The sequence below is a fragment of the Mus pahari genome, chromosome 5 (assembly GCF_900095145.1).
Source record: "Mus pahari chromosome 5, PAHARI_EIJ_v1.1, whole genome shotgun sequence".
Classification (NCBI taxonomy): domain Eukaryota; kingdom Metazoa; phylum Chordata; class Mammalia; order Rodentia; family Muridae; genus Mus; species Mus pahari.
This window is the reverse complement of record NC_034594.1, coordinates 2,361,805-2,373,316: the sequence shown is the minus strand read 5'-3', so window position 1 is coordinate 2,373,316 and position 11,512 is coordinate 2,361,805. Positions and strand designations below refer to the sequence as shown.

Here is an 11,512-nt window from a genome sequence, read left to right as displayed (position 1 = left end):
GCTTTGTCAGGGCCTCAATTCTTTCTTTAGATAATCACTTTATCTTTAATGATATGCCTGTGTCTGTGTGTGGGTTTGTGCATGTGAATGTAGGGACCCTTACAGGCAAGAATAGGGAGTTGGATCCCCTAGAGAAGAAGTTACAGGCAGTGGTGAGCTGCTGGACATGGGATCTGGGAACTTAATTCTGGTCTTCGTGAGAGCAGCAAGTGCTCTTAACCACTGAGCTATTTCTCTGAATGCCTCCAATTCTTCCTTTGTAGTTACATGCTCTCCTGTGGAATACGATTTGTTTGTAGACAGGTATACCACTACTTATCTTTGAATTTCTCCACTTCTCCCCCTCCCCAAATAAGTGCTTAACATCACATTAAAAAAATACACTGACCCGTTTCTGTCACATTGGATCCGTATTCTGTGGCTCAATGCTGTCATAGCTGAGAAAGGACATAAACTGTATTTGGTCAATTGGGTTTGCTTCAGTGGAGAAAAACCTAGTTACACAGCTTGTGAAGGCAATTCTTCAATGCCTCTCATTAAATCCTGCTCTATCCTGGATACTCTGAGATAAGGGCATTAGCAACCACTCTTTGTCGTCTGGGCCCATCTCCAAGGTCTTCTAATCACTCCCTGTCTCCATCTTGGGAAAGGTAGCAAAAGACACAAAACATGGATCCTAAGGATGTGAAGCCCTTGTGCATATGGAGGGGAGAGTTTTGTCGTAGAAGGCAAAGCATTGAGCTTGAAGTGAGTGGGTAAGAATGAACAAAACCAGGCATGATGTTGTTCTGACCAGTGCTCTCTGAAGGGCCACATGTTAGGGGTTTGGTTCCCAGCCTTTAGTGATAGTGGGAGGAGGTGTGACCTTTGGCAGATGAGACCTAGTAGAAGGCAGTAAGGCTTTTGTGGGCGGACCCTTAAAGGGGCTGCGACCTCAGACTCTTTCTCTCTCTCATTTTGTTTCCTTGGCCACATGCTTTCATCACAAAATAGGGTCAAGGTATAGCAGGAAGGAAAAGTTATGAATATGAAAAAGAACTAGCAGGGCTGGAGAGATAGCTCAGCAGATAAGAGCACTAGCTGCTCTTCCAGAGGTCCTGAGTTCAAATCTCAGCAACCACATGGTGGCTCACAGACATCTGTAATGTAATTTCTGGTGTCTCTGAAGAGAGTGACAGTGTACTCACATCCATTAAATAAATAAATAAATAAACAAACAAATGAATGAATACATAAATAAATCTGTGGAAAAAAATAGGAGCAACTAGGAACAACTAGGAAAGAGAGGTTAAGCCATTCTGGCAGAGGAGCCTCAGAGCACAGGCTGTGAACTCCATGATAGCTGAGTGGCCCCACAAGAACTGTACTGCACTTAGAACTTATGCAGAAAGTGGCACGAGGAAAACCAGACAGGACTTTGTGACCTTTGACTTTGTGTGTAGGTAGCATCTGCAGGTGCGTGGAAACCATCCAGAGCAATGGTAGTCTGGATAGTGGGATGAGACGGAGGTAACAGAAGAAGGGCACCCTTGGGAAGAAAGACTCTCAGCTAAGGAGCTGTCCCCATCAGATTGGCCTGTGGGTTTGTCTGTGGGAGCATTTTCTTAACTGGTAATTGATGGAAGGCCCATCCCACTGTGAGTGGTACCTTCCCTGGGCAAATGGTCCAGGGATACAAAAGAAGAATAGATGATCATAAACCCAATCGAGTTTGATGGAAAGTAAATGTTAAAAATGTGAGAGGAGTGTGGGAGGATATAGGAGACTTTTGGAATAGCATTTGAATTGTAAATGGAGAAAATATCTAATAAAAATTGTTTAAAAAATGTGAGAGGGGGAAGGAGAAAGACGGATTTTTATCAACACTCCACAGATTTGTAGCTTGGATGGCTTTGGAAGACTCAAGATAGTTGGGAAGACAAAGTTAGAATCCAAGTGATGTGTATCAGGGAATGAGAGATGCGCAATATTTCTTACCACTTTGGCTGTTTTACGGTTGTTCCGTGAACCGTCCCCTGTAGGTGCATCTTTGAACATTTAGTGCCTAGTTTACAGCACTGCTTGGGGAGGTTGTGGAGCCTAGCTGGTAGAGGCAGGTCTCTTGGATGCAGGCTTTGGGGTTATGACCAAGTCCTACTTCAGCCCAAGCTCTCTACCTCCTGGTCTGTTGAATGTGAAGATCCAGCCTCTTGCTTCTGCTGCTGTAAGTCATACATTTTCCTTACAGCCATGGACTAAAAGCAAAACTGTAATCCAAAGCAAGTGTTTTTCTTCTTCAATGTTTCTGCCAGGAATTCTGTCAGTGTCAAGAAAAGTAACTGCCACCCAGCAGACTCAGACAGATGCAGACGACCATAGACAAACAGTAGATGGAGCTCTTGGGCTCTTATAGAAGAATAGAAGAAAGGATTGTGGCCCGAAGGGGATGGGAACTCCACAGGAAGACAAACACAGTCAATTAACCTGGACCCTTGGAGGGTCTCAGGGACTGAACCATCAACAAGAGAGCATACATGGACTGGACCTAGGCTTCCCTGCTCATATATAGCAGATGTGCAGCTTGGTCTTCATGTGGGTCCGTAACAACTGGAATGGGAGCTATCCTCAAAGCAGTTGACTGGCTGTGGGATATGTTCTTCTAGCTAGGTTCTTTTGTCTGGCCTCAGTGGGAGAGGAGGCACCTAGCCTTGCAGAGACTTGATGTGCCAGGGTGGGGAGTGGGTCCCCAGGGGACCCCCCCACCCTTCTAGAGGAGAAGGGAAGCAGGGAGGAGAGGGATTGTGAGGGGGATGACTGGTTGGGGGGCAGCGATTAGGATGTAAAGTGAATAAAGTACACTAAAATAAAACACCATTGAATTCCTAGAAAAAGAAAAAAGAAAAGTATCCAGTAAGGTCTCTATCCCCTGCTGGATATTCAGTCTCCATTGTGGTGGTTTTGAAGTGCTGAAAGCGTTAAAGAGTTCAACCTAGTGCAAGGTAATTTAGTCATAGCAGGACTCACTATTGGGAGAGATCAGTATTGTCCTTAGAGAGTAGATCAGGTTTCACGGGACTGTCCTGGCAGAATGGACTGTTCTAGAAGAGCCTGGTACCTCCTCTTTATGCCACTTTAGGACATGTTCCTTTATGTGGATGCCATTTGCCATGAAGCCTTCACCAGAAGCTACACTGATGCAGGTGCCATGGCCATCAACTCTAGAACTGTCAGTGAAATAAATCTCTTTTCTTAATAAACCATGGAGCTTCAAGAATTTTGTTACAGTTATAACAACATTAAACAAACTCAGACAGAAGGCTTTTTCCTAGCCCCCAATAATAGTAAAACTAATATGAAATAACGGCCTGGGACTACAGGTCCATGTGTGCTCTTCCTTAGTAGTGCTCCTAAAGCCTTCATGCTGCGAAGCCCAAGGAAATGATGAGCAGCAGGATTATAAAGCATTAAGGTAGCACCTGTCTGTTCTCTCTCTCTCTCTCTCTCTCTCTCTCTCTCTCTCTCTCTCTCTCTCTCTCTCTCCTCCTACCCTGTGTGTGTCTTAGAATTTTACTGCTGTGAACAGACACATGACCAAGGCAACTCGTGTAAGGACAACGTTTAATTGGGATTGGTTTACAGGGTCAGAGGTTCAGTCCATTATCATCAAGGCAGGAGCATGGCATAATGCCAGAGGAGCTGTGAGTTCTACATCTTCATCTGAAGGCTGTCTTCCATGAAGCTGGAATGAGGTTTTTTTTTTTTTTTGGTTTTTCAAGACAGGATTTCTCTGTATATCCCTGGCTGTCCTGGAGCTCACTTTGTAGACCAGGCTGGCCTCAAACTCAGAAATCTGCCTGCCTCTGCCTCCCAAGTGCTGGGATTAATGGTGTGTGCCACCACCGCCCGGCTGGGATGAGGGGCAGAGAAACCCTGTTTCAAAAAAACAAAAAAACCAAAACAAAAAAAACCCAAACCAACCAACCAAACAAAAAGCTCATGCTCACAGTGACATACTTTCTCTAACAAGGCCACACCTACTCCAACAAGGCCACACCTCCTAATAGTGCCACTCACTGGGCCAGGTACATTCAAACCACACAGAGCATGTGTGTGTGCATGTATGTGTGTGCATGCATGTATGTGTGTGTGTGTGCTGGCTATCAATACCAAGCTGAAAGAGCACAAGGTGCTAGTGACAAGAGGAACTGGAGAAGTTGCCCCCTGGCTTTGGGATTAGAAAGAAGGAGAGGGAGGCTGTACTGTAGACCTCTGGGTGGTGTTGGACCTGCCAGAGAGCAAAGAGTGAAGGCTGGTGAGATGGCTCAGCAGGTAAAGGTGCCTGCTTCCTCTTCCCGAAGAAATTAATTAAAAGAAGAAGCAGAGAGCCTGTGGGAATGGCTGGAGAACTTCCAGAAGGATCCCTGAAGTGGGCATGATGGCAGGCTGGGGCGTGGGGACTGGGATGGCTATGAGTCAAAGCTTGAAACCGACCTGTTGGCAAATATGACTCAGTTTTGACTTTGCTTGCGTTGAGCAACTTTTATTCTTGAGGCTGGCTCTTTCTTGCCACTTCCCTTCTGGGTGCCTGGGTGCTCCGGACGAGAGACAGAGGGCAGACCACAGCTCTGAGGGGAATCTCGATCTCTGGTGGGCCTTGGCCATCACAGCAAGGACTCCTATTTTGAAAACAGAATTTCCTTGAAGAATTTCTTTTATGTCAAATATCAGGTTATAGTTTTGGGATGCCCCCCCACCCCGATCTCTAACAGTGATGTGTCTTTTCCTAGGGCCACTGCTATTTTTGCTTAATTTATTGCAGAATGCTTCTGTTCATAGCATTGCCTGGTAAGGGAAGAGCCTTGTCCTCATTCTATTAAAGGCAATATGAAATTGGAAATGTGGAGTTGGGTGGTTCGAGGGCATTGTTACTCTGAGGCATACTTTTCCCAACAGGGGAGAGCTGAAGAGGCTGAAGTTCAAAAGTCCTTCAGAGTGTTGGAGATGAGTAACAGAACAGTCCCCCCCCCCCACATGCCAAAGTCTGCAGACGCTCATCTCCTTGCACAAAATAGTGGTGTTTGCATGCAACCTCCCTCCATCCTTCCATTGTGCTGAAACTCATCTGTAACACAGAATGTGAGCCTGTGCAAACGTCTGCACTGCCGCATTGTTTAGGGAAGGCTGACGGGGAGAAGGCTGTGTGTGTCCTTTTCTACTCACACCTGTCAGAGACCTAGCTGCGCCCTTATTTTGTTTTTTTCTCTTTTTACTCTCACAGTTTTCTATTTCATGGGTCAGGAGGTAAGAGGCTTAGAAGTACTGCTCGGGGAGCAGCGACTAGGGAAAGCCAGGATTGAAGTCCAAATTTGTGCAGTCACAAATTTCTATTATTCATGTGCAATTACCACAAATTTATAATCGTGTAAAAATATACATTTTTGTTGGAATTAATTAATTTTTATTAATTAATTAATTAATTTTTAAAAATTTATTTTCTTCAATCTCTTTTTTACAGTCCAGTCATAATCCCCCTTCTGCTCCATCCTCTTACAGTTCTTCATTGCATTCCTCCCCCCCCCAGACCTCCCTACTCCCTGGTGGTCTCAACATATTACATTTTTTAAAAGTATCTTTTTGGTACAGATAGAATCATGTCAGTTTCCACTTCCCTTTCTTCCTCCAGACCCACCCTTTCTTGAACCCCTTCCATACACCTCCACTCTTAAATGATAGTCTTTTTCTTTATTATTGCCACATACATATATGTACATTTGCACACCCACACCCACCCACACACACACAACCTGCTGAGTCCATTGTTGTTGTTGTGCATATGGTTTCAGGGCTGACTGCTCTGCATTAGGCAAACAATAAGGGGCTAATCTCTGGTAGAGGCTTTTTCCTTCTCCCATAAGTCAATGGATGTCTGTAGTTCTTTGCTCAGGGGCAGGACCTGAGGAAACCCCCCTTCCATGTTAATATGTCCATTGATATTGTCTTGGCTTGTTCATGAAGGCATTTCTAGGAGACTATTTCACAGCAGACTCCCTGGTGTTCTGGCTCTTACAATCTTTCTGCTCCTCTCTCATGATGTTCCCGAGCTACAGATGCAGAAGCTGTACTGCAGATGTGTTCACCGGGGATGGGCTTCCCATGATCTGTTGATCTCTACATTGTTTCCAGATGTAGTTTTCTCTGAGTATTCTTTTGAGGTAAAGAAAGATTTTCTTGATAAGGGAATTTTCTTACCCAGGAAATGTTCCTTGCACAGGCTAGCTACATTCTTGATCCTCAACTTTGATTAAATCCAGAGATGTGGAACCTAAACACACGAGGGGCTGATGATACTTTTCAGGAAAGGTTTATTCTCTCTCTCTCTCTCTCTCTCTCTCTCTCTCTCTCTCTCTCTCTCTCTCTCCCTCCTTCCTTCCCCCTTCCCTCCCTCCCTCCCTCCCTCCCTCCCTTTCTGTTTGTGTGTGTGTATGTATGTATGTGTGTGTGTTTGTGTGTGTGTATGTATATGTGTATGTTTGAGTGTGTGTGTGTATGTTTGTGTGTGTATGTATGTGTGTATATGTTTGTGTGTGTGTATGTGTGTGTGTATGTGTGTGTGTATGCGTGTGTGTATGTTTGTGTGTATGTTTGAGTGTGTGTGTATGTTTGTGTGTGTGTATGTATGTGTGTGTATGTATGTGTGTGTGTATGTTTGTGTGTGTGTGTATGTTTGAGTGTGTGTGTGTGTATGTTTGTGTGTGTGTATGTGTGTGTGTGTATGTTTGAGTGTGTGGGTAAGCATGCACCTGTGTGCCTATGCATACATGCAGAATCCAGAAGAGGGTATCAGGTGTTCCGTCTGTCACTTGCTCTTTTACTCCCTTAGGGTAGGATCCCTCCCTGAACCCAGGACTCAGGCCCCAGTGATCCTCCTGCCTCAGTCTTCCTTGGAGATGGCGTAACTGTTTGCTGTGTGAGCTCTGGGACCTGAACTCATGTCCTCATGGTTGCACAGGACTTAGAGCCTGGGATCCATCTCTTCAGCCCCCTGCCTCCACTTTTAATAAGTACAAGAAAAGAAAATTTCTTCTAAAACTTTATTATTACAGTGATATTGTTACAAGATTTTTTTTTAACAGAATAGGAAGCTAAATTGCCCAATTTTTGAATCTTCAATAATTTAAAAAGTTATTAAACATAAGACTAGGTTTGGTTTTCACCCCATTCAGAGGAGAGAACCTTAAATAAACAAATAGTAAAGCTGAAATTTCAATTAATATTTAATCTTATTTAGGACTTCCCTAGGTAGATCTGAAAATCATGTTCTTAGTACTTCAAAGACTGAAGAAAAATAAATAGATTCATAAATAGCTCATATAAATATAGGTTTTACCTTTTAAATAATAAAATTTCTGAGTCTTGAGTTTTGTCTTCTTCAGAAAGAAACATAACAATAATGTAGATAATTAATTAAAATAAATTATGCCTCAAAGTTATCTCGGGATCTCGTAAATACATAAATAATTTAAAGTCCACAGAAAAACAAACAAGAAGCAATTTGGAACCCTTTTACACCTTCTTTTCAGTGTGGAGGGCAGACAATTCTGAATCCGCCTCTTAATCCACATTCCTTGCTGAGAATCAATCACAAGAACGGTTTTAAAAATACAAGTAAGTTTGCAGAGAAACGCAGGGGGTTTCTTAGGGGCCACCCTCGCGTCTCTGTTTAGGCTGCATGGCGGACAATCGAGGAAACGCAGGTGCAGCCCACACCCACCAGCATCTTCTCCACCCGGAATGTGAAGGGGCAGCTCTCAGGCTCCCTCTTCAGGACCAGGATCTCTTGCTGGATGAGAACAGAATTCATGTGGTGGTCCAGCTTCCCTTCCGCATTGACACAGCGCTGGTGGCGGCACTGAGCTTCCCAGATCACAGAAGGATATCTATCGGGGTCTTCATTGCGGCTGCAGGGGAGACAAAAGCCGGGATGAAATGAAGTCCTGCTTAAGTGGAAGGAAAAGCAGGAATGGGGGAGGAAGAACGCACTATGACACACATGTGCACTGCAAAGCTCTGCATGTTAGTTGCTAACTTTGGCTTGTCTGAAAATTTAGATTCTTCCCTTTCTATCTTTTCCTCCCAGATTCCTCATTTTCTCCCTCCCCGTCTTTTGCAGCAACAAGGATCAAAGCCTGTGTCTTCCACATGATGGAGACCCATTCCATCACGGAACTGGACCCGAAGCTTCACAAACTTGACTTTTAAAGTTTATGAAGTGGTTTAGAAAGAATGTTTTTTGAAAGATAAACGGAATCAGATAAAGACCACAGTGAGGTGAGGATTAAGTAGATAACATTAAAAAAAGAAAGATACATTTTAAGGGTATATTTGATTGACAGGAGACGACAAAGGGACAGATGACCAAGGAATAAAATGGCTGTTCATCTGATTTGGTGACATTGGTCTTTGAAAGAAGGAATATCAGAATTATATCTGAGAACACTTCCTGGGACAGAAGTTATATGAAAAGCTAGAAACGACAAAAGTCCCTTTATAATCTCTTCCTTGTCCCTTACAAGATCTGAATAAATAGTTCACTCAGACGTTTGAATTGATTGATTGAATTATCCTTAGTATTGGAAAAGGAGAAATCGTACAGACAGGTGGCTCCACAGGCTCCTCGCCACTGAAACATATTCATATAACCTCGAATGATCAAAGTACTAAGCCCTTTATGGTGTCTAAATGGGGTATGACAGAGTATATCCTAATATAATAGGTACAATAGGGCAGAGACATGTCAAGTATAAAGGGCAGGGTATGGAGGTCAAGTCTATCCAACTCACAAAGGAGAAAACATATCCAGCAGGATACTTCCCCTACCAGCCATTCAAATTTTGTTTTTCTATGTCTTCTTCAGGACAGACACAAAGATACCTAGTTAATTATTAATTGTTTTCATCAAGTCTCTTTAATTATAGGTCTGGAAGAAACATAAACACCCTGATTTCCAAAAAAGTCAGCATTCAACTTGAGCTCTCATAGATGCTAGAATCATGGTTATCAATAATTCGGGTTGATCTTTCTTACTATTGACCACTATAACAGGTTAGGGGGAAGCTTCCCTGCTCTATCCAAGACACGGAGTTTTGTCTGGAGTTCTTACGTACTGGAGAGTCCAGGGCGATGTGGAGCGGTTGAGGTGGTCTGAGGGCCTTCTGGAGCTCACTTTTGAGCTGAGGGAGTTGAGAACTTTGAGGTTGACCTTCACATTCTGGAGGGAGTTCTTGGCCTCCACGTTTGGACATGCTGAGCTTTGAGGGAGGATCCCTGCTGCCTCCACAGTAGCTGCCAGGCTCAGCAGCAGCAACAGCATCAGAGACTAGAAGGGAAAGGTAAGGGGATGGGGGACTGGATTAGCATCTGCTTTTCTTTCTGACAAACTCATTGTGAGGAGTCCATAGCTAACTGTAGGAAACACACGACATTCTGGAAAGATCTCTCCTACCATGTAAGTAATTTTAAATTGAAAAACTTTAAGATGGCCAGAATCATGCTAAAAATGTAGAATTTATTTTATTTTTAACCAGTTTCCCACATTCTTTTTGTGACTGAGGACAGACCTGTGATGTCTTAGACAGCAGTGGTCCTAATAAAAATGTCAGCTTATGCCATCTCATCAGCCTGTTGGCTCACGAGTCAGTGGGATGCTGAATGACCTTGATTTTCTTGTCCTTATGCACTAGTGTTCTTAGTCACTCCTTCTGTAAACCTTGTGCACAGTCAAACCTGTACGTTGGAGGAGAGGATTGTAGAAAACCCATCTGTTGTCAGCACTCATGTGAGAACTGGAAACAGTGTTTGTACACCAGCTATCCTCCAGATAGAAACTGAACCCCCCTCATGTTTTCTTAGGTACATTTTCTGGTTCTAAATTTAGCATGCATTGATTCTATAATGGGAATATGAGTACAGAACGTATTTTTTAGGTTAAGCATTTAAAATATGTAAAGCTTTATTCATAAGGAGATTTACACATGTATCTAATTAGAATCAAATAGTTTGGATATCCTAAGACTTTGGTATAAAACAATGGATCAAAAGTTGCTTCTAAAGCTTTCAAATCTGCAAGAACAGTAACCCACTTCATTGTGGATTAAAGAACACTGACATGAGATAATTATGTCAAATCTTTGCACTCAGAAGAATAGATTTTGACAGTCTTTCTCATTGCATAGAGTCATGTGACATTTCTTATGTGGGTTAGTTTTATCACAGCAACCTTTCAGTTTTAACCTTATCTTTCTGACTGATGCTTATCAGTTCTTGAAAATGCTGTACAATGATTTCAGCATCTACCGAAGGTTTCATTTCCAGTTCTACATATACAGATTCATGGACCCCAACAGTTGGATTAGAGCATTTCGTATCATGTGCAATAACGCAACCTGGTCTCAATCAACAAGCGCCTTGTACATTAGTGCAGAACTCACCACAGATGAAGTTCTCTCCGGACTCATGGTTGCTCGTCCTGTCAGCTGGTGCTGGGTGCACTTGTGCCTTGGGTGAGGTGGATGAAGAGTAGCGCTCCCTTCTCTCTTTTTATAGGGTTTTACTACCTCCGTGGTCACTTACGTCGAGAGTGGGTTGGGGACACCATTTGAGTAAAGATTCCATCCTCAAATGAGGTCAGCACAGAACCACCCCTTTATGACGGGCAACTTCTGTCTCTGAAGGTAGATGGGAAGGGCAGAAGTTCACTATGCAAAGAAGCATGGCTTCTTGGGAGCTGAACAGAGAATCTTTGCTGTGGCTCAGTATCATGTGTGTATGGACATATCTGAAGCTGCTGCAGAGATAGGCTCCATCACAATGGTTTGTGAGTCTCTTGACAGTCTCCTAGTGACACACACTTTGAATTTTGACTTGATCTTTCTCCCTTTTCTACCAAATTCCCTGGCTAGAGAGCATCCCCCGTCCAAAGAAACCCACTCAATGTCTTACCATGTAAACAGACATACAAAATAAATAATTTTACACTACTGGAACACGTTCTATTTAACTGAGTACAGCAACTATTTTCCTTGAATGTCGATTCTCTGCAAGAAATAATCACAAAGGCTAGTTAGTTATTAAGGAGCAGTGAGAGACATGAGGTTTACTTGTGAAGACAAGTCTGTTGCATGTTATCAAGAAACCTGTTAATATTTGCTGTTTTGACGTCCGGTATCGAACCTTTCCTTTAAGGAGGAAGGGAATGGAAGTGAAAGAATAATGGACGGATTGGACAAAGGGAGGAACGGATTAGAAATCAAGGCGGGGCTGAAAGACAGTAGAGACACTGAGGCAATCAAGATGGAGGCTGAAAGACAGTAGAGACACTGAGGCAATCAAGATGGGGGCTGAAAGACAGTAGAGACACTGAGGCAATCAAGATGGAGGCTGAAAGACAGTAGAGACACTGAGGCAATCAAGATGGGGGCTGAAAGACAGTAGAGACACTGAGGCAATCAAGATGGAGGCTGAAAGACAGTAGAGA

At 43.3% G+C, this 11,512-nt stretch overlaps 1 protein-coding gene across 1 annotated transcript; it reads right to left on the bottom strand.

The window, feature by feature from the left end:
* Positions 1-7,064: 7,064 nt before the first annotated feature.
* Il17a (interleukin 17A) lies at positions 7,065-10,543 on the bottom strand. Its single transcript, XM_021199284.1, has 3 exons — positions 10,467-10,543; positions 9,144-9,355; positions 7,065-7,937 (listed from the first exon to the last, which is right to left on the bottom strand). The coding sequence occupies exons 1-3, from the start codon at positions 10,491-10,493 to the stop codon at positions 7,700-7,702; spliced, it is 477 nt and encodes a 158-aa protein (XP_021054943.1). The 5' UTR covers positions 10,494-10,543; the 3' UTR covers positions 7,065-7,699.
* Positions 10,544-11,512: the final 969 nt, after the last annotated feature.

Coding starts and splice junctions, on each gene's coding strand:
- Il17a (XM_021199284.1), bottom strand. CDS start 10,493: ATGAGTCCGGAGAGAACTTCATCTGTG. Junction 9,356..10,466: donor CGGAGAGAACTTCATCTGTG/GTGAGTTCTGCA, acceptor TTTCCCTTCTAG/TCTCTGATGCTGTTGCTGCT. Junction 7,938..9,143: donor ACATCGCCCTGGACTCTCCA/GTACGTAAGAAC, acceptor TCTCCCCTGCAG/CCGCAATGAAGACCCCGATA.